The sequence below is a fragment of the Eubalaena glacialis genome, chromosome 7, assembly GCF_028564815.1.
Source record: "Eubalaena glacialis isolate mEubGla1 chromosome 7, mEubGla1.1.hap2.+ XY, whole genome shotgun sequence".
NCBI classification, from domain to species: domain Eukaryota; kingdom Metazoa; phylum Chordata; class Mammalia; order Artiodactyla; family Balaenidae; genus Eubalaena; species Eubalaena glacialis.
In genome coordinates, this window is record NC_083722.1 from 108,921,449 (window position 1) to 108,943,927 (window position 22,479).

At 48.4% G+C, this 22,479-nt stretch overlaps 1 protein-coding gene and 1 long non-coding RNA gene across 4 annotated transcripts in view; one reads left to right on the top strand and one right to left on the bottom strand.

Annotated features, from left to right (window-relative positions):
• Nucleotides 1-801: 801 nt before the first annotated feature.
• The window catches only part of NR2C2 (nuclear receptor subfamily 2 group C member 2), an 82,154-nt gene continuing 60,476 nt past the window's right edge, over nt 802-22,479 (bottom strand). For 2 of the 3 annotated variants that reach the window (XM_061197315.1, XM_061197314.1), the window contains 12 exons: nt 19,919-20,119; nt 17,722-17,824; nt 15,329-15,508; nt 14,296-14,443; nt 13,450-13,543; nt 10,351-10,484; nt 9,217-9,394; nt 8,003-8,124; nt 7,209-7,348; nt 5,810-5,947; nt 4,318-4,423; nt 803-1,329 (listed from right to left, as the gene is read on the bottom strand). In XM_061197315.1, coding sequence (XP_061053298.1) covers nt 1,155-1,329; nt 4,318-4,423; nt 5,810-5,947; nt 7,209-7,348; nt 8,003-8,124; nt 9,217-9,394; nt 10,351-10,484; nt 13,450-13,543; nt 14,296-14,443; nt 15,329-15,508; nt 17,722-17,824; nt 19,919-20,119 — 1,719 coding nt within the window. In that variant the 3' untranslated portion in view covers nt 803-1,154. Of the gene's footprint in view, nt 1,330-4,317; nt 4,424-5,809; nt 5,948-7,208; nt 7,349-8,002; nt 8,125-9,216; nt 9,395-10,350; nt 10,485-13,449; nt 13,544-14,295; nt 14,444-15,328; nt 15,509-17,721; nt 17,825-19,918; nt 20,120-22,479 lie in introns of all 3 variants that reach the window. The other variant, XM_061197316.1, reaches the window with a different exon arrangement.
• LOC133095598 (uncharacterized) lies at nt 15,354-19,964 on the top strand. Its single transcript, XR_009701638.1, has 3 exons — nt 15,354-15,521; nt 16,841-16,919; nt 19,912-19,964. It is a non-coding gene; the product is annotated as an uncharacterized LOC133095598 (long non-coding RNA).

Here is a 22,479-nt window from a genome sequence, read left to right on the forward strand (position 1 = left end):
CTGAGAAACATGCCACTCAGCTCCACCACAGCTGCTGCCTGGGCAGGCAGCGAGACCCGCACCACAGTCCACCTCCCAGTTCTGACCGAAGTGCAGGAACACAGGCCCTTCCCAAGGGGCATTTGGGATGGAGACTGCTGAGAAGGGAGCCCTCGCACTCCACCTGAAAAACATGCAACCACCCCACACTGTAGTCGGGAGGTCCCGGCAAGGGTTCAGAATGCCCACCTTGCACTTTTTGGTCAGAACGCTCCAACTGCTGTTGAGTGGTGGAGGTGATTCGGGGATGTTTTCAGTTGCTGCAGGAATTGGCAGTTAACGTCTGACTGGTTTAATCCAATTCTGAGAACCAGTCACCAGAAGAGCCCCGAGTTCAGAGGAGCCTACAGATGCCCGTCACAGACCAGGACCAGAGGTCAGGGAACCCGACAAGCATCAGCTCTGGCTGAGGAAGCTTCGAATTCGGATTACCACGATTGTGCCACCACACTCCCCCTGACTGCACGTACAGATAAGCTGCATCTTCATTCATTCCCGGGAATTTAGCTCTACACCAGCAATATGTGCGTACAGTTAGGAATGACGCCTTCCTTCCTTAAGCATAAATGATTGTCTCCTGTAACCCTATTGCATTTTCACAGAAATCATTAGTATTTCGGCAAAAGACATACACAATTTTCCATTTACCCTGCACATAGGCAAGATGTTGCTAACATTACACATTGATAAGAAGTGCTTAGAAAGTGCTAATATCATTACCCTGGTAATTAGTAGCTATTAATTCCAAGGACATTTTTAATATATACACACATACTGTTCTCTTAGGTTCTTTTAGTTTTAACTAGTCTCTGACATTATAAAACTTTGCTTTTGTTTTTTGCCCTTTGAGAATTTCTAAATAAAAACTGAGTTAAAAGATTGTTCCAAAATCTGCTGCTTCATCAAAAGGCATTAAAACATTTCTTATGGCAGGAAAGGATCCTACTAGTCTTTTAGTTGCTACTGTCTGGGATTAACAGATAAGAAGAAACCAGGTAGGAAATAGCTAAGATACTGGAAATATTTGCACATACCAAAATACCACTACTTTATTTTCTTTGTATTTGAGCGGTCCTGGGCGGATCCTGTGCTCCTCGGCAGGTGTGAGGTGTGCGCTATAGGCTGGCTCCGGTGATCTGGCCGTTATACTCTGCTGTCTCCATCTTGAGGATGTAGGGGATTATGCTGTCTATTGAAACATTGCCGATGAGACCAGTAAAAAAAAGTTCTTCTGTTATGTTGGAGCTCATCAGCCTGAGTGCTGGCAGGCGGACGAGAATCCGGGCCAACCTGTAAGAGGAAGGGTCATTAGAGAAAGGGGGGTTCGCTGCACTTCAGACTTCACCCCGGATAGGCTCCCAAGGGCCCTGTCTGCACTGCTCGGAACTGAACCAAACAAACACATTCACTGTCCACCCTTGCTTTTCTGATTTCAACAGTTCCTCTTGTAGGAGTTTATCATGAATGCAAAGATTATGTACAGATATGTTCCCTTCATTGTTTATAACAACTCTCCTCAGCCCCACCAAAAAGAAAAATCTGGAAACCTGTCAGTGGAGGGTAGGTTAAAATAAAGTATGGTATCTCCATATAATGAATCACTACATACTCATTAAAGAGGATAATAAAGGTCTATATTCATTGATAATAATTCCATGACATATAGCTGAATAAAAACGTAAAAGGAGGATGCGAGGGCTTCCCTGGTGGCGCAGTGGTTAAGAATCCGCCTGCCAATGCAGGGGACATGGGTTCGAGCCCTGGTCCAGGAAGATCCCACACGCCGCGGAGCAACTAAGCCCATGCGCCACAACTTCTGAGTCCATGAGCCATAACTACTGAAGCCTGTGCGCCTAGAGCCTGTGCTCCGCAACAAGAGAAGTCACCGCAATGAGAAGCCTGCACACCGCAACGAAGGGTAGCCTCCGCTCACCGCAACTAGAGAAAGCCAACGCGCAGCAACGAAGACTCAACGCAGCCAAAAAAAAAAAAAAAAAAAAAAGGATGTGAAACAGCAAGTACAGCGTGACCTCACTTGCGTATATTCATTTGTATGTATGTGTGTAAATAAAGTACTTGGAAGGATGGTCACCAGAATGCTAATGGTTGACCTCTGGGTATTGGGATTTGAAGTGATTATATCAATTAAAACTTTTTCTATATTGCTCTAATTTCCAGTGTTCTTTTAGCATTGTAATTAAAAATAAAGCAATAAGATTTTTATTTGGAAGGAACCCCGGGAGGGCACTCCATGACCCTGTCCTGGCAGGTCACTGGACACTATCTGAAGCATCTTGTGGATGGTCCATTTCCACAGCCAGCACCCAGAACGGTGGGCGACAGGACGCAAACTGCAGGGCCAGCCCAATCTTGAAATGACTGACATTTTCATAAGTAGGGAAATGATGAAATTATGGCATCTCCTTAGCCATGGAAAATGATTTAGAAGAATATATACATGCTCACTGAATATTAAGTGAAAAAAAGGTCACGAAACCTTATTTTCTATTTTCTGATTCCAGTTGCACATACTAAGAAATTACTGGAAGTAAATACATAAAATGTTAACAGGTACTCCCTGGGAAGTGGTATTTACAAAGAGCTAAAAGTTTTCTTTTTGCTTTCCAGAATGTTCTAATTTTTTTCTACAGTGAACGTTATTTTTAAAAGGGGAAAATATATTTGTATTGTGAAAGCAGTATTCCAGCACCATCATCCATTTGCCCAGCCACGGTGTCCGGCAGGGCACCCAAAGGTGCCAAGGGGCCGACAGGCTGAAGGGTCTCGGGAAGTCAGCAAAGGCCAGTCAGGGAGGACATCTAGCTGGGCCTTAGACGCTGGCTAAGGTTCCTATCAGCAGAGATGCAAAGGATGGGAGAGGATTTCAGGAGGAACAAACAGCATGAGAAAAGGCCTAAGGATGGGACAGACTAAAGCAATGACTGTATAAACAGGATGCAACCATTCTAGGGCCTTTTCTTTGTGAACTGAGTGTTTCTGAGTGCTATGAGAGAGTCCCCCTGCTCTCATTTCTGGCCCCAAATCACCTACCTGGCTTGCCCTCTTCTCCCCCAGGGTCCCTGACTGGACCAGGAGTAGTGACTCAGGATATTTTCAGAAACATGTACTTTCAAAGGCCAGAGAGCTGCCATCGTCAAGGCAATTCTCGTGTGCTGGGGCTCTGCCAGCAGCCCCAGAGGAGCCTTTTCAGCCTCTTCTGGCCACAGGCGCTGTGTGGATTGGGCCCAAAGCCTCCTCGGGGGACAGCACGCCCACACGCCTGGGTGTACGTATGATCTCTGGTGTGGGTGTGTTACTTGACAGTCCCACTTTGTATGCGTTGAGGCTGAAGCCATTCTAGATTCATTGTGAGGTCTTCAGTGATTCCAGTAGAAAATGGATCCTGCTTTGGCAAAAGCTGTGTCTGGCCATGGCGGTGTGCCTAAAGCAGAGGCAGGCTCTCTGCCAGCCGGGCCCGCCACAGGCCCCCAGTCACACCAGAGAAACTGTCCCCCTGGGGCTGGGGCATCTCAGGCCCACAGGGCATCTACTGACTGAGGTCTGTCTGTGCAGAGGACATGATCGGGGGAAGGTGGGGAGGGAAACACTATGCTTGACAGGCCCCAGAAGTTCACATAGCCTCCAGTGGGTCAGAAGAGGTCACGAGGAAAGAGCTCTTCCACTCCTCAGCTGGAGGGAAAGCCTGCCAGCACATTCTGTCCTATTTCAGAACAACTTTCCTGGTCAAAGCTGCATGAGAAAGGCATACAGATAACATTTTTTTCCTGCTGCCCAAACATTGTAAATTTTCACCCAAATAAAGGAACTTGAAAAAAATCAGTTTATGTGAGGATTAAATTACTACTTGGTCCAACCCAGTCACTCTTTCTAGGGGTCAGATTTGGCTTCTGTCAAGGAAACCCTTTTTGTCTAGCACCGCCTCCTCAGTGAATGCGGGCAGAAGGGCAGAGCTGCCGACTGTTCTGGATGAGCGGAGTCTCCGTGAGAACTCATCTCACACACAACATCAGCCCCAGAGGAGATCACGGCTCCCAGCCCCTCAAAGAGCAACAACCCAAGGTCTCACCCAGTCACCCAGCAACACTGGGATGGCCTGGGACTCCTGACCCTCCCCACTCCATTATCAGCCGTAAAACGCAAGAATTAAAGTGTGATCAAACGGAGGCTCTACCAGGCTGCCAGAAATGGGAAGGCCAATGTAACTGATATCTGCAGCTACAGATCCAGCCTCGCCCCCATCTTGCCCGTGCGCCTCACCGGTAGGTGTCTTCCGAGTAGGTTTTCTGAACATAGTCCTGCAACTCCATCTGTGCCTTTTCTTGGAATTTTTCAATCTGGCTTGTGCTGGTCAAACCTGGATGATCTGAAAAAATAAAAGTACCCCAAATTGTCTTCTGTATTTGGAAAGCCTCATTTGCAGACTTCTCAGTACTTATTTTTAGTAAAACTTCTGACAAATTTCTCAAGTGCAATAGATTGAGCTCTGAAGGCTGGTCTAGTTTGGATACTCTTCTAGAACACTGGCTCTTCCTCTGTGCTCTGCCGAGACCTGAAGGTTCCCAGGAGAGGTGCGGCCCCTGGGTGCTCACATCAGCCTCAGCAGCCCCAATGGGGCTGGTTCTAGACCTGTGGCTTCCTTCCTTACTCCAGACAACATATACCACATGAAATTAGAAATTATCATCTGCTCTCTAGATATTTAATCACATAGCGTCTCCCATTTTTATTAGCTATTTTGTTATTCATGAGTAGGGGGCCGGGGCAGTGGGACAGAGAGGTTAAGCTGGGTCCACCCCTGCTGTCGAGGACAACAGTCACCAAATGGCCTCTCAGGAGGCTCAGAGGGAACAGCTGACGGGGAGTGAGTAAGGCCAGCCCGGTCGACTCTTACTTTCCACCAACAGTCCTGCTGCCTCTTCTTCATCTGCTGTGACCACACCTTTTGGCATGCCCTGCAGCTGCTGCTGCTACTGCCCTACAGAGACTGTGGGTAAACTTGTGCAGTTTCAATCTGTACTGGATTGTAAGTGCTAACATACCTAAAAATTAGCAAAGAGCAAAACAAAACAAATCAAAACAAAAAAAGGACACTGGGTGGTAGTATAGTCATCTCTCGGTATCTACAGGGGATTGCTTCCAGGAACCCCCCATGGATACCAAATCCACTGATGCTCATGTCCTTTACGTTAAATGGTATATAGTATTTGCATATAACCTACACATATCTTTCCGTATACTTTTAAATCACCTCTAGATTACTTCTAATACCTAATACATTATAAATGCTATGTAAATAGTTGTACCTAGTTGCTGGTGCATGGCAAAATAAATTTTGCTTTTTGGAACTCCTGGAATATATTTTTCCTTGAATATTTTTGATTCACGGTTGGTTGAATCCACTGATACGGAACCCATGGATACAGAGGGCCAAATGTGTACTCAATTTTGTTTGCCGTAGTCTTATTTGGCCAATGGCTTAGTTAGGATACAGATGATACCTATTTAGCATATGAAGTTACCCGGCACTACAGCATATTTCTTTGGGAATATAAAGACAGGACTTTAAAAGAATGTATGTATTTATATTAGCTAGCAAAGCACACATATTACGGGAACATTCAGTCACACACAGTGTGGCAGGGCTCTCTCTACACTGCTGACAACCTGACAAACATGCTCATGTTCAGAAATATCAGTAGACACAGGTGGAAAGCCGTCGTTGAGTGACTGTGACCACTGCATATCTTACCGGGGCTAAAGAGAACTATAGCTTTAAGGTATGCATACTCATAGCCGTCTATATCCAGCTTCGCCATACTGTTACAGAACTCCTGAAGCTTCCAGATGTGCTCCATGACTTGCTTTATCCGGTCGCCAGAAAGTTTATCTAGAAATCAACATCACAGATCCTCTGAGAAAGGCTAATAAGAGCAATAACATGAGCTTCTTTGAGGGGCCACAGATTGAAAAAAATGAGAGAATAATTTCACTTTTAAATGAAAAACCAGTTATTTCAAGAGCCTCATTTTCCAGTTATAGGTGAAGTGACAACAGGCACCCAGATTCCACTCTGTTAATATTCTGCCTCAGTAACGACCTCCGAGACCAGTGATTCTCCCCGACCCCACCCTGGGCAGCACCTTTGGCCTGCAAGTGCTGAAGGCCCACATGCCAGTTCTTATCAAGGTCAATTCTTTGCAAGTCTCTGCAGGCACTGAATAAATATTTGCCAACCTGAACACGTTGGCATTTTTTAGTTGTCAAAATAATTTTATCCGTTGTCTGATTTAGTCTTCATGACAGTATCTTGCTGAAGGCAGTATTATTATATTCAGTTAAAAATAAAACTAAAGCTCATTTGCGAACAAACCTAAAATTCAATAAAATGTTACAGGGTTTTAAAAATCACCATTATATAACTATTCCAAAGGAATAACTAGAAAAACGAAGGTGTGACTAGGTGACTCACACTCCTAGGTCTCAAACACTGGGATGCGTGATTAAAAGAGCAATTCAACTCCACCTCAGATGCAAGTGTGATCTGCAGGGATAGTCTAGACCCTGGGCAGCGTGGGCTCCCTCGACAGTGTCTTCAGTGTGCCGCGGATGTGCAGCTTGTGGAGACCCCCCCGGCTACTCCCCAGTCCTGATACGGCTGGGACCTGACCACCCGATGTCAGGTGGTTGCACAGATCTCATAATAAGAGACTCACTTGTTCATTCACGCCCTGGACTAGGGGGTCACATGACCCAGGTCTGTGCCCCAGTCCCCAGCTCTTCCACTTGCTGCTTTATCCCGGGCAAGCCAGGGACCTTACTGGGACCTGGTCTTCCCATATGTAACCCTGACATAACAGTTTCTACTTTACAGGGTTGTGAGGATTTGTGAGATACATGAAAGGGCAACCTGTCAATGAAGTTGAAAACAGAAGCTGTGCCTATTCTGAAAACATCACTCAATGTCTGTATGTTGGAAATCAGCACCTTTTCCCAATTATTTTTTTCCTTTCCTCTTCATTATATGAAAAGAAGGCAGTCGGGTAGAAATTTAAACATTCTGACGGGTAAGGGACGCTGTGGGACACAGGCTTGGCTAAGCGGCGGGCCAGCCGAGACCGAGCCGTCCTCGCCCGCAGCCCCCGCCCTACCTTCCTGGATGCTGTTCTGCAGGTGGTTGACGATGGCGGCCAGGATGGTGGAGAGGCTCATGACCTGGGCGCACTGGGCCAGGCCGAGGGTGAAGAGCTCATTCCAGCAGGCCCGCACCAGGCTGGTGTTGCAGTCCTGCCTGAGGACATAGAGGCGTGGTGGGTGCGGGGGCCGGTGGCACTCCTCCAAGCCCCGGCGTGTCCCAAACAAGTCATGTCACCATGTATTTGCCGAAGGCCTATGGAATGCCCAGGATTGTTCTCCACAAACACCACTGTCCGTGACTGCCTTAACTGAAGTCCCTCTGAGGAGAAACTATTCCCATAACAGCCCCGGTGTGGTTCTGTCACAAGAGGCTGCAGCGATCAAAGGACTGAGAGCCGAGGGTGGGCTCCGAAAGGTAGAGACACACCCAGCCTGCCAGGGAGGAGCTGGGGCTGCAGCAGGGAGGAGGGGGGAATCTACACTCGGGACAGCGCGGCTGATGCACCTCGAAACAATCTGTCTTCATCTCAGAAGCCCCCAGACGCAGTACCCCCTATTTGTCTCAAGATCACAGGACGACTCCTGCCTTCCATTCCACGCCATCCCCTGCTCCTAGCACCAAGTCCCGGGCGCGTGGAGAAGGCACAGTAAAGGTCTGAGGAACGCTGCAGCCTTGGCCACCAACTCTATTTAACAAGCAAATTGGGCCAAAGGAACAAACTGGAAGGGCCCTCAGAGATCTTGCAGGCCATTCCTAGAGCAGGGAAGGCCCTGCCCAAGGATACACACGGAGAAAAAAGCCACTTACCCAAGTGCCTGAAAGGCCGGGATGGACCTGGCCCAGTGCATGGAGAGGAAGAGCAGGCGGGATGCGGACTCGCAGATGTAGTGCACATTGAGGTACTCGGGCATCGGGCTGGGCATCGTGAGCTGGGAGAGAGAGCACACAGCACGGGGGTGACCAAGTGACGGGGGCAGCTTGTCAACACCAGTCTCTGACACTGAAGCCCCCGTGCAGAGCATCCTTCTGAAGCATGCGTCCTCTGCAGGGGGGCCGGCACTGACTCCCTATGGGGTCCTGCCCAGTGAACTAGGGTCTCATGGCCCCTAGAATGTGGGAGGACGGGGACCTCCCAGCTTACCCACACAAAGATATACATCTCAACTCTGCTTCAACTACACTGGTACTTGTTCTAAGGCAATTCCATTTTGAGCCATAGGTTCAAGTCTAACTCAAACTGGGGGATGGGTCAGCTCCACAGGCTAGCAGGGATTTGGCAGGTGGCCTCAGGGAACAGTGAATGAGAGCTGAGCAGGAGCCCAGATGGCAGGAGGAGGGCACACCACCACCAGGATGTCGGGCTGGGTTCCGGGAGCCCCACTGTCTAGAAGAGGCTTGAATGCCTCTGAAGCTGGAATCCCACTGGTGACCTGTGTTCTTGGCACCCTTGGACAACTCTGGGCAGGGACTCAGTCTTCCTAAGTGATTGGCCAGATCTCTCTAGTGGAGAATACGAGGGGAACTGAAGACTCAATCTGCAGACCTAGAGACCAAGGGCTCAGGGAGCCTGGCAGTGTCCTGGAGAAGTGAGGCCGGGGAGGTGAGTGCAGGGAAGACCGTGAGGACCTGACCAGTCTTCAAGTATATCTGAGATCTACTTTCTGTGGCTCTAGAGGGCAAGAGGTCAGGCCCAATGGCCGGGAACACCTGCTGGAACAGACAAAGGGCCTGCCTGAGCCTATGCTGAAGCCAGGTCATCACGGGAAGGCGGACGGCAGAGCAGCCCGCATCAGCCTGTTTTGGCAGTGACAGGTGGCCACGCCTGCTTCAGGGTTACTGGCAGAGCCAAACAGCCAAGTGAGCAAAAGACAGTGAAAATGCTTCATAATGGGAACATTGTTCTGGAACACAAGATCCTGATCAAAGACGACCGTATGAAAAATGAGCTCACTTCAAGGTTTGATTTTTTTAACTGAGACCAGCCTGGGCAAAAAGCTCCTCTCCCAGCTGAACACACTCACCTTAAATGTGACGTGAGTGTCTGAAAGGAGGGGGCCTTCGACCTCAATGATGGGTGTGGACTGGTCTCTGCTGATGACGTGGATGCTCCCTCCTCCACTGCCGTCTATCCCGTCCGCCAGGCTTGGAGGCGAGGAGCCGTCTGTGGTGTTAAGTGCTTTAGCTAAGGTGTCGAATGCCCTGCGAGCAAAAACGTAGCAAGCAAGTGTTGTCAGTCCACAGCTTCTATGAGGAGAACTCTAGCTGAGACGTAATTTAGGGAACAACACATTGGGGAAAAGATAATTAACTTTGACTTGCTGAGAGGAGGGGCGGCGGCTTCCACATGCTGTCTCCATGGCGCCTTGGGTGCTAAGCTAGATATTATTTATTTTCACATGTAATTTCTATTTTTCACAACTACTCTCCAAGGTAGAATTCTCTCCATCTTACAGATGTGAAAGTAACTTTTCCAAGACCACCCAACTAGTAAGTGGTAGAACCAGAATTCGACCTAACTCAAATCCCATCCTCTTTCCACTGGATCCAGATTTTAATTTTCTACCAGACCACAAGTGAACATGAGGACTGGTGCACCTGAGTGGCCCCGGCCATGCACCTGCCTGGCCTGGCAAGAGGGGCAGGAGTGGCCAGTCCAACAGGAAAGGAGCAAACCTAGCAGCCCAGCTGCAAAGGGAACATACCCTTGGCAGCGGGCACAGGTGTCTGGACCAGCTGGTGCCATCTAACAGCTAATCTCTGTCTACCCTGATGAATCGATTTAAGCTCTAAACTCAGTACTTGGAAAAAAGATACATAAGATAAACAGAAGTGGGAAAGGGGATGCACTACTGATGTTTAGGCACCATAAGCAGTGACCAATACAAGTAACATCTCTTCCCCTGCTTCCACTGAGTTACTCAATTTCGTTTATTATCTGGAATGAAAAGAGTTTTTAGACTGTTTTATATCGCGTAATAAAATGGGTCCACATTCCCATAGTTAAAATTTGAAAGAAGACAGACATGCAGGGGCACTGGGACAATTTTGCAATCCTTGATTAAATACAGGGTGGGTGTCAAAATGCTGCCACCCACCCTCACAACGCCGCGCCTGTGTGTGTGTCGGGAGGGGTCTCCACCCTCATGGGTTCGTACCGAGTAATCTCACTTGCAGACTGGTCCTCTGGCTGCATTTCTGAAGTGTCACCATTGTTAAGGGATTCACTTAGGTTGGCAAGGGAAGTTACTACATTTGCCAGTGTGCCCAGGGCTCCCTGGCTTGTTTCAGCCTGTTAATCAGAAAATAATAATATTAAAGATGAACACACATACAAGACTCTCAGGGCAATGAAGGTTTAATGTTGCTTTAAAAACAGCTTCTATGGGGGTATGGCTATGATGGGGCAGAGAGGAAGAGCTTTTTGGTGATGAAACAGTTCTGTATCTTGATTGTGATGGTAGTTACACAAACCTACACATGTGATAAAATGACAGAACAAAAACAGATAAGCTGGATGTCACCAAAATTTAAACTTCTGTGCTTCAAAAGACATTATCAAGAAAATACAAAGACAATCTCTCTCCCCACACACAAAACACAACCCAGAGAATGGGAGGAAATTTTTGCAAATTATACATCTGATAACGGTTTAGTAGCCAGAATATCTAAAGAACTCTTACAGCTTAATAAGAAAAAGACAAATAAGCTAGTTAAAAATGCAAATAAAAACCACAATGAGATATCACTTCATACCCACTAGGATGGTCACAGTCAAAAAGACAGATAACAACAAGTGTTGGCGAGGATGTGGAAAAATTGGAACTCTCATACACTGCTGGAGGGAATGTAAAATGGTGCAGGTGCTGTGGAAAGCAGTCTGGCGATTCTTCAAAAGTTTAAACGTAGAGTTGTAATATGACAACAGCAATTCCATTCCTAGGTACATACGTAAGAGAAATTAAAACATGTGCACAAAAAACCTTGTACACAATGTTCACAGCAGCATTATTCCTAATAGGGAAAAAGTAGAAACAACTCAAAACGCTCATCAGCTGACGAATGGATAAATAACACATAATATAGCTATTCAATGGCATATTATTTGGCAATAAAAAGGAATGAAGTACTGATACAGGCCACAACATGGACGAACCTTGAAAACATTATGATAAGAAAAAGAAGCCAGTCACAAAAGGCTACATATTGTATGATTCCCCTTATATGAAACGTCCAGAATTGACAAAACCATAGTCAGAAAGTGAGTGGCTGGCAGGGGTTGGGAGTGGGAAGAAGGGGCAGTGACTGCTTAATGGGTTCAGGGTTTCTTTTTGGGGTGATGAAAATGCTCTGGAATTAGATAGTGGAATTAGATAGTGGGGATGGTTGTAACAATCTTGTGAATATACTGAAAACCACTGAATTGTACACTAGAAGGGTAAATTTTTTGGTATGTGAATTACATCTCAACTAAAAAAAAAAAGAAAGCCAAAGATATACTCAAATAACTAAACCAAGATACGTATACAAACATGTCTGCTGTATCTTGATTATAAAAATGAAAAACTAGAATCAGTAGAAAAGATCATAAACAGAGATGTGGATAATAAATCACAGAACCACCACATAGCAGAATATCATGCAGCTGGTGAAGGATGTAGGTCGTCATGATAGATATGTTGAAGGGAAAAAGTTGAAGGGTGAAAAAAAGTAAAAGAATGATACCCACCCCTGTCCCCATATCCTGCCCTGGTCCTGATCCTGTGCTATGGCTCTGCAAGACACGGCCTCCGGGAGAGACTGGGTGAAGGGAGCATGCAGCACTGTGGTATCTTTGTATTTATTCAAAGTAAATGATTTTGAATGTATAATTGTTTCGTAGTAAAAAGTTTAAAAATCAGCTTCTGGAAACAGCTACCTTTAAGGGGCTCTGCGTATGATCTATTATTCATGACAAGCTTCTGGGGTGGGTCCTGTCACTTCCACGTCCTGCAAGAGGGGCGGGTAGGGCCTGGCTATGACTCTGCAGCTGCTGTCTTCACTACACTTCACTCACTACTGCACAGCTCTTGCTCCTTCTCCTCGATGCAGCGACCACAACAAACTCCTAGCAGTTAGCGTTTACGGAGTGGGCACTGCATGCTTTATCAAATAACTCACTCAGGTTTCCCAACACCCCTGCCTGGTGGGCGCTGGGGTGGGGACGGGAGGGCACGGGGTGGCCGGCTCTGTACCAGCCTCTGTGTGGGTGGCACACGGGACAGGGGCTGCACAACCCCCTGCCATCAGGAGTTCAGGGTGCTCAGGCCTTACTTTCAGGCTTATGGTGTGTCCACCCCACCAAGTGGTCGGTCACTGTCCTGCACGTCTGCCGGGTTAAGGCAACGAGCCAGGCATGATTCGTCACCACTGCCTGAGGACAACAGGCTCAAAGCCCAGCCAGGGACCGATGGGTGGACGGCAGCTGTCCATCGGCTCTCATTTTTGCCTTTCCTTTCCCAGAAGAGGACATTCCTTAACGCGCCACATGTGCATGAGAGCAGATGAGAGGGGAGCCTGCAGGCCCAGCTCTGGCTCTGAGGGCGGCAGCAACGCCAGCACTGTTCTAAGTCACTCCTTCCAGAGCAGAGACTTTGGGGCTCAGCGGGGCTGCTGCTGCTTCATCGTTGCTCGAGTTACATCAGGGACAATAAGGTGAGAGAAGCAATGGGCTCCCTTGCCTGGATAAAACCCCCTCTCCTCAGGTATCTCCACGGGAGGCAGCCAGCTGCCTCTTTCTTGGGGTGACAAACATCTCTGTCCGCAAGTTGGATTCCCTGTAGCTGACTCGCTCTATCCGGGTTAGAGCTGCCAGAATCCTGGCTGGACTTCTTCCTGCAGGTCATCTAATAAAAAGGAACTAGGGACTACTGCAAAAGGCCATCTTAGGATAAGGAGCTCTTCCTCAGCCTGCCCGTAGTTTGCCAATGTGCGTCACTAGGGAGGAAAATCTTAGAAGTGAACCACAGAATTTTCACCAAATTGAACTCTAGACCCTGACATGTTAAGTGACCATGACCAGCCAGCTCTGAGTTGCCAAAAAGCCATTGGCATCCCTGAAACAAATCACAGCACGGCTGTATCAGAAGTAAATGGAGATGCAGAAGGCCATGGCCTCGATGTAGTCTGAAGGCCAAGAAGAAGGTGGGTGCACACATTCAGAGAAGCGGCCTGCACTGAGACATAAAAGTGGAGAAGGCATGAGGAGAGAACATCACCTTGGAATCTGTGGCCAGGAGAACCGTACCATCCTCACGTATCAAAGGCTGCTGGATGTTCACAAGCATCCCTGGATCAAGAAGACCTGTTTGTCTATTTAAGACATAAAGAAACCCAGAGTAGCTTCCAACATTTAATGCACAGTGTGATCAGGCTGCGTTTACCTGTCCCGCCCACATCTGCAAGGCTGAGCAGTAGAAAAGCTAACTAGACTCAGCCACCGAGTGACTCACCAACCCCCTTCTCTCTACAATGAGACGTGCACAGAGCCGGGTCTGCAGCCTGAGACAGGATGACAAAGACCGCACACCGCCCCGGGCTTCCACGTCCACTGCTGTGCCAGTAATGCTAACCTGATCTCAGAGTATCACCAGGGCATTCCCAACTCTAGCGCTTGCCATTTTACATTTTGGATTTCTTGTTTCCCTCTTTCTGTTCCTTTAAGTTTGATAGATTACATTAAAAAAAAACATATAAATTGACTTGTGGCACCATCTAGACCACACCTGGATCTTAGGCCTTTTATCTCTACTGCAAAGAAGCCGCCATCCTGAATCATGAAACAACTGTTTTCCTGCATGAATGATGCCTGAACTACAGCACATAATCCCAGCACCTGAGATAGGAGAAATTCTGACCCCATCCTAAATCAGCCATCCTCAGGCCTGGACAGAGGTGTGACTAGAGTGGCTCCAAAAAGGGTGGGATAAGGCAAGACAAGACTCAAGGCTGTGGCCCTCAGGCGGGGAGCCACATAAGCCCCTTTTCCAAGGAATATCCGTGCTTCCCCTAATCAGCTCCAAAGGCTGATTACAGTGTTGCCCTTTGTTAACACAGGGACTGACCTTGCTCCATCTTTATCTGCCACAAATGTTGGTGTGGCTATCAGAGGACTTCTCAGGTCCTTCCGGATATAGATTTTCTCCGTTGAAGCAGCACAATTGCTTGGTTTCTCCCGCTGCACATCAAAGGGCTTCCGTTCACTCTGCACAGCTTAAATCACAACAGAAATACCCATGTTTAAAAACCACATCCTTCACGGGAGAGGTAGGAGTCCTCTTGACTAAGCCCACTGCTGTCGGGATAAGCTCGGTGCTAGACACGCCTGGCTCAACTTCCACAGTGGATTTTGCAGCCAAAGGAGAGAAAGGCTCAAAGCCAAAGTGTTATCACATCTAAAGGAGCTCCAGATGGCGGGTGCTATGGCCGAGAAAGGACCGAGTGGCGTTTGTGTGGGTATCATTCTGTCACTTCCTGCTGCTCACAGGACTCTCTCCAGGAGAAGAAACACCCCCTCAGGTGGGCCCTTAACAGAGAGCTGCCCATGCCCCACGTGGAAAAGGAAGCATCCTAATGCCCAACTCGAGCTGGAAAGCTTCTGCTAACTGTCAGTGGGGCTCCCTTTTACGTGACACCAGTGACCTCTTCCTTCAGCATCTGGTACAAGAGCAAGAACACATGCCAGAAACAAATGAAGAAAACAGACCTTTGCAGAAGAAAGAAAAGAGGACCCCAGACGCATCATGTAAGGAAGGCAAGGGTGCTATTTCATGGACGGGGACCTGTGGCTCAGAGGCCACATGACTTCCCGAGGCCTCCCGGCTCCTGGGGGCAGGGCAGGAGCTGACGTGGTATCAGCTTTACCCCAAAGCCTGTGTTCATCCCACTCCACATGCTGCCTCCCAAATTATCTGGACTAGGTTTCCACTGTGGAAACCAACCAACCCTAGTGGTATCAGCGCCGCATCACTGAGCTGACCCTGAAGGTGAACCAAAATGAAGCCTCAGCAGATACTGTTAGGGTATTTTAACGCCAGGCATGGAAACCTCACTTTCGCCCTCCTTATTAACTCACGTGGTTTTTTAATAGTTACTCACATTCCATCTTCATGCCCATCTCTAAGCATTTTTTCAGCCGGCAAAACTGACAGCGGTTCCGGTGGTGTTTATTGATGATGCAGTCTTGATTGCTCCGGCAGCTGTAGGTCAAATTTTTCCTTACGCTCCTTTTGAAGAAACCTTTGCAACCTTCACAACTGACAGCCCCATAGTGACGGCCTGAAAGAGAAAGGTAAGTCTATCGGGGACTGGTGTGCAGGGTCAGATGCCAGCAGCCACGGGCCAACCACAGGCCTGAGCACTAAGCATGGCACCCGGGGCCTTCACATTTTTCTACCATCTTTAAAGTAGCCCTGTGAGGTCATGATGGACAAACGGACGCTCAGACAGGTTATGCGGCCGCTGGTAAATGGCATGACCTCGGTGCTCCGAGTGCACAGCAGGAGCTCGCGGATTATGGCTGGGCTGCACCGTCCGCTGTACTCACTGGGCCCGGCTCTGCAGACCTGCCTGATGAAGGCCCTCAGCTCCCCTGTCCCATCAAGAATGTCACAGAGCAAACACAAGCTCGTGTTTTGTTAGCCCAAATGGTCTCATCCTGCATTTACTCCCTCTGTGTGCGTCACGTCCTGGGCCCCAGACTGACCCGGGGTGGGGGGCGTGACCGTGTGAGCCCAGGCCAAAGGAAGGCCGCCAATTCTTTCTTCTAAGCTTGTTTACTTTGGGGGTCTCTAAGTTCTAATTCCCTCCCACATTAAAAAGAGCCGCACGTGAGTTTACCCTTCCTCACATTCCCAGCTGGGACCGCCCTCGCACATGCTCTCCTGGTTTGGTCTCATGTAACCCAGGGTCATAACTACACTGCAGGGTCAGAGTTCCCAGGGTCATTGTGGACGGCGGCTGCAGAGCAACCCATGGCCCTAAGCTTTGGCGCGTGGAGCCGTTCTCCAACTCTGCACTTGGAGGGTCTCAACTGCGTGCCTTTAAGAAGAGTCATGCTGAAATGAGTCTGTGGACATATTTCCTTCCTTGCAGTGTATTTCCTCGGGCTCTCTAGGCCTTAGAGTGATCTCTAATATCTGGAGACGATGGCACTGCAAGCCTGTCATGCGCTTTAAGCCCAGAAGGGAAAGCCAAGCAGATTCTGTGGCCTCTGCTATGCTCATGCTTCATTCACTTGTTCGAAAGTTTGCAGAGTGTCTCTCCTTGCTGAGCAACAAGATGGGGATATAGAGATGAAGGGGTCAGACACGGTTCCTGCTCTAAAAAAAAGAGCACATTCTGGAGAGGAAGACAGGCCTGTAAGGAAGCAACTAGAAAAGAACACATCCAGTGCCCAGAGATCTGAACAAAAGGGTGATGAGGACAGAGGCAGCGCTAGCCCCTGCCTGCTGGGGCAGATGAGGGCTTCAGAGAAGGGGCGAGAGCACAGCACCTGAGGCATGAGCGGGAGGGGCTGGAGCTTCCGGCCTTCAGTTGGTGCTTGCCTGGGGTTGTCTTCCTCTTAAGAGGCTTGGCTCAGCATTTTTTTTTTTTTTTTTTTTTAACCAGGACCACAAAGTATCCAAAGTTCCTACGAATGTAGTGACCACAGAATAAAGCAGAACCAAGTGGTCATCTCAGAACTCAGGTCAGTGTCCCTAGCATCGCTTACCCTCTATGGCTCCCACTGTTAGCAGGCTGAAGCCTGAGCTTTTGGGTCAGACATCTTCTTTAGTCTCCTTGTACCCACCTCCTAACCGTGGAAGCCCAGGAGTGCTTCCCCAGAGACATGGTGGGTATGGATGTTAAACTCTCCAGGCCCTGGTCCCGCCAGCTGGAACACCCTTCTGCTTTACCTGACAGCACACACTCAGCCACCAAGGTCACCAATGTGACTTCAGGCCTTTCCTGACCCTGGGACTCCAGCCAGAATCGCATGCCCCCTCCTGTTTATCATACTGGGTCATAGTGAGGGCATGACAGAGGTAGCTACAGTTAGGATGAGGGAGGGATAGACAACAAACACATCTTGTGAAACAGCAAAGAACTGAGCAGATATTAACCAGACTAATGAAATGATTGTTCTCTTTTTTGGGGGGGCCGGGGGTGCGTGGCATCTGGGATCTTGGTTCCCCGACCAGGGATTGAACCCTCACCCCCTGCAGTGGAAGCGTGGAGTCTTAACTACTGGACCACCAGGGAAGTCCCAATTTCTTTCTTACTAGTACAAAAATAATTGACACCCAACCAAGATTTACAAATCACAGAAACAGTTTCTTGATTTTTCCTTTTGATTCTTATAATCTGACAAACTGATTTGCTTATTTACATCACCACCCCAATAAGAAGAGTGGAGTTCATGTTTTGAAACCTACAACCCTCCCCCGCCCCGGATTTGGTGCATGATGTTGGCCCCTGATGTGCACCCAGCATGGCCTTTGGTTACTCACCTGAGGCTTTGTCGCCACATACCACACAGTACTCTACCACCTGGGGCCGCTGGACGTCGGCCTTCCCCAGAAGACGCTCCACAGAAGCAGAGTCCGTGACGATCTAAGAAGAATCAGGAAATAAGCAGAGTGCTGATGAAAAACCAGAGCACTAAGCAAAGTCATGTTGAACTGTGAATTCCTAATCTCGGGTTTCTAAGAACTCTGGGCAGAACTGGGAAAATGCCACGTGACAACTGAATCTGCCACCAGGAATGGCGCGGCCGCTCATCTGGACCAAGCCCCTTCAGCGGTGGTGGGTGGCGGTGGGCTTGTCCAGGGTTGGACACTGGTTTTCAGTGACCTACCCTCCTATCTGGCCACCCCAACCACCTAGGACTAGGGGCCGTGTGGGGACTCACAGGCGGATGCTCCAACATGAAGATACTCAAGGTCTTTTTGGTTGCTTCTTTATTCTCATGAAACAGCTTGAAAGTACACAGACAGGTTTACTCGGCAGAAAAGTAATTAAGCTTTACTGACTAAATAACTAGCTCTCTCGTGAGGCAGCTGGGGGTGGAGGGACTAGGACAGGTGGCCTCTGAAACCTGCTCTCTCTCCTTCACTTAGAGGTGACTTTCCAGCTGACCCACAGTGCTGCTCATTTGGAAGAGTAATGTAACTGGTTTCAACACGAGAAAGTGAAAAATAGCTGTTATTAAATCATGTACTAACAATAAGCCTTAAAATGATTTATGTACAGTGAGAATATATACAGAAATCATTATGTGCAACGACCTCTTATAAGATATGCAACAGAACCACCAGCCATCCTTTCACAAACAAGGAGTCGAAGCAAGCAGGGAGGAACTCTGATTCCAGATGATCAGAATGTACACTGGGAAAGGAAGAATGAGGAAGTATTTACTAATGGCATTAGGAGGTGTCTCAAAAGTACACTCTGGAAGCTGAACATATTGGTGTTCTGAACCCAAATCCAGTGGAAGGAAAAAAACCCTTTCCTTCCTGAATTTTCTCCATAGTAGAAATCTCCCTGCAAAACACATGGATTCTTAGCAGCATTGTTCACAGTAAACGTCGAAGCAACCCAAGTGTCCACTGAAAGATGAATGGAAAAACCAAGCGTGGTCTATACATACAGTGGAATATTATTCAGCCTTTAAAATGAAGGAAATTCTGACACATAAGACAAAACACAGATGAACCTTGAGGACATTGTGCTCAGTGAAATTAGCCAGTCACAAAAGGACAAATATTACAGGATTCGACTTATGTGAGGTCCCTAGAGTAGTCAGACCCATAGGAAGTGGAATAGTGGTGGCCAGGGGCTGAGGGGTGGGGAACGGGAGTTGTTCAGTGGGGACAGAGTTTCAGTTTGGGAAGATGAAGAGTTCTGGGGATGGGTGATGGTGATGGCTGCAAAACAGTGTGCATGTCCTTAATGCCCCTGAACTGGACACCTAAAAACGATTAAGATAGTAAATTTTATATGTTACCACAAATTTTTAAAAAACTTAAAAACCAGAACCAAACAAGACCATGGATTGTACCCTGACCTGGACTAAACATGCTCCATGCTTGGCCACCATGGGACACTGGCCTTGAGTCCCTGCTTCTCTGAATGTTGGACTTGGAAGTTCAATGCTTCCCAATAACCCTGCTCTTCTTCCAGTCCTTGCTCTCCTCCTTCCTGTACCTGCCCCAACCCCATCCCGCCTGCCAGAGGAGGGAGAACCAGGGCAGAACGGAGGGGCCCACAGGCAGCAGTTCACAGGAACAAGATCAGAATAAAGAGCTGGGCCAGTCCGAAGTAAGAGTTAGAACAAGTCGGTCCTCATCTGACTGTGGTCAGCCCCTGGTGGTGCCCCTAAAGCATCACAGGCCAAGGGCTGCCACCATGTGGCCTTGGTTGAGAACAATTCTCCAGTGGCTCATGCCAACTGCTCAGGTCAGTCTCCTGTGGGGCCGCTGATTTGCTGGCTCAAATTCCATTCCACCTGAGCACTGCCGTGGCTGCCTTCTGGGCCTTGCCACTCATTTGCTGGTTTTTTACTTTAGCCGAGGCAGCAACCCACCATGTTTGCAGGTCCCCAAAGAACCTTCTAGAGATGGATTTGGCCTCCATGGTAGAGGTTAAGAGTCAAGAACAAGGGCAGTAGCAGAAGTGTTGAAACAAACACCTGTCAACAGGTCTTACTTGGATCCTGCCAGGGACGAGGTTGTCCGAGGTGGTGAATATGAGCTGCTTGGCACTGGAGGTCTCCGGGGAAGCCAGGATCACCTTCCCAGTTCCAGCTCCATCTGGGCTGGTCAGGATGAACTGCTGCTTGGGGGATCCGGAGGCGTCCACTGCGGTGACTATCTGGATCTTCTGTCCTGTCTGCTGGTCTGTCACGATCTACAAGACACAACACGGAGGCTGCTCTCACGGAGCATGTGCAGTGGCTGCCAACGCCGGCCCGGAGTCAGTGCTGGTCCAGGACAGTTTCACCAGTGCCGGTGAAATGGGAAAGAGAAAACAACAGGGAGCTTTTCAGAAACTGGTTTTCATACAGCTAATTTTATTCTAGGATGATATCATCCCTCCTACTTTTAGAATTAAAATGCCCTTTGGAAGTGGAGGGAAGGGAAACTGTATGAAGGTGGTCAACTAGAAGTTGTCCGGAGAGTAAATCCTTAGATTTCTCATCACAAGGAAAAAAACACTTTTTTCCTTTTTCTTTTTTCTGTATGTATATGAGATGGTGAATGTTAACTAAACTTGTTGTGGCAATCATTTCACAATATATGTAAATCAAGTTATTATGTTCTATACCTGAAACTTAGTGCTGCATATCAATTACAGTTCAATAAAACTGGACAAAGAAAGGCCCTTTCTGTTATGAAATGAAGACAGTAATAAATAGTAGATGATAGGTTTAACTAAAAAAAAAAAAAAAAAAATCCTTGTCCTAAGCATAATAAGAAATGTGGGCAACACTAACTTCTTTTTTTTTTTTTTTGGGCCGTGCTGCACGGCATGCGGGATCTTAGTACCCTGACCAGGGATCGAATCCAGGCCCTCTGCAGTGGAAGCGTGGAGCCCTAACCACTGGACCGCCGGGGAATTCCCTACCCTAACTTTTTGAAACCCCAAAACCTGAGAATAGCTGCTTTAAAGGGCTATTTCTGAAGGGAAGGTCCTATAAATAATCCTGCCTTGGAGTGACAGAATGCAGGGAGTCCCTTGCTGACACACATCCAACTTCTCCCACCTCTTGACTCTGAGGTCTCTAAGCATAGAGATAACACCTGTTTCAGGGCTGCATCCCCAGGGCTAGCACAGGGCCTGGCACATGGAGAGAACATGTGAATAAAAGACTGTGGAAGCCCTGGAGGCAGTGGGCGCTGACTCCGGAGAAGCCCTGTGCCTCATTTCTCCAGGGACGTCCACCACTCATGAGCCCCACTGCCATAGCTCACCTCTTCCCTGCATCCCTGCCTAAGGGCATCAGTCACAATTAAGATAGCTGCTACGTAAGAGCGACTTCTCTTATTCCTGCTCGTGAAGTTCTTTGAAGCTGTTCTAGCCCGTTCCTGTCTCTCTTCCAGGCCAAGTGCCCAACTTGGAGCATGGGGCCACCTTTTCCCTGAGGACCCCAGCAGGCCCTCACTGCAGACAGGACTCTTGGGGTGCGTGCGCTGGGCCTTGGGCAGGGGAGACGTACTGTGTCTCTGGCTGGACCCCAGCTCCCTACAGCACATTTATGGACAACATGTCTGGAATCTGCGCCACCTCTTGATAGAACTGCTTTGGGACGTGGCATCCCAAGGTTCAGACAGCAAACTCACACAGAGTCCTACAGCTTTGCCAACAGTCCAATATGGAAAATCCAACGATGCTGGTAGGTTCAAAAGAAAATGACACAAGCAAGGAAAGAGTCAATTACTTAACACGTGTTTACTGGGCACCCACTAGGTGACCAGCCCTATTCTCGGTACTAGAGATGGAAGTGTGAACACGGCGGGGAGCTCGCCTGCTAGAGGAAAGACAGACTGTGCACCCTGCCATGAAGAGTTCAGTCAGCGCCCAAGTGCCACGGAGGAAACCAAAAAGCAGGGTAATGGACAGAACACGACATGGGGAAGGAGGCAGGGAGGCAGCTTCAAGAGGAAAGACCTCTCTGAGGGAGTGACGGTGGACAAAGACCCAAATGAGGCAGGAGAGGAAGCCGTGCAGAGCTGTGACAGAGTGGGTTGCAGGCTGAGGGCCCAGTGAGTGCAAGACCAGAGAGCCACAGGCTGGACACGAGTCCCAGCACATCATCACTTCCAACTGAATGGCCAAAAGACCTTTAAGGGGCTTCCCTAGTGGCGCAGTGGTTAAGAATCTGCCTGCCAATGCAGGGGACACAGGTTCGAGCCCTGGTTCAGGAAGATCCCACATGCCACAGAGCAACTAAGCCCGTGTGCCACAACTACTGGGCCTGCGCACCACAACTACTGAAGCCTGTGCACCTACAGCCCATGTTCCACAACAGGAGAAGCCACAATGAGAAGCCTGCGCACCGCAACGAAGAGTAGCCCCCGCTCGCTGCAACTAGAGAAAGCCCGTGCTCAGCAAAGAAGACCCAGCCATAAATAAATAAATAAAATTTAAAAAAACAAAACTGATAGGACTGCCGAAAAGAAATAGAGTAATCAACCATTATAGTTTGAGTTATCATCACTCCTCTGTCAGCAACTGATAGATCAAGCAGGCAGAAAATCAATAAGGAT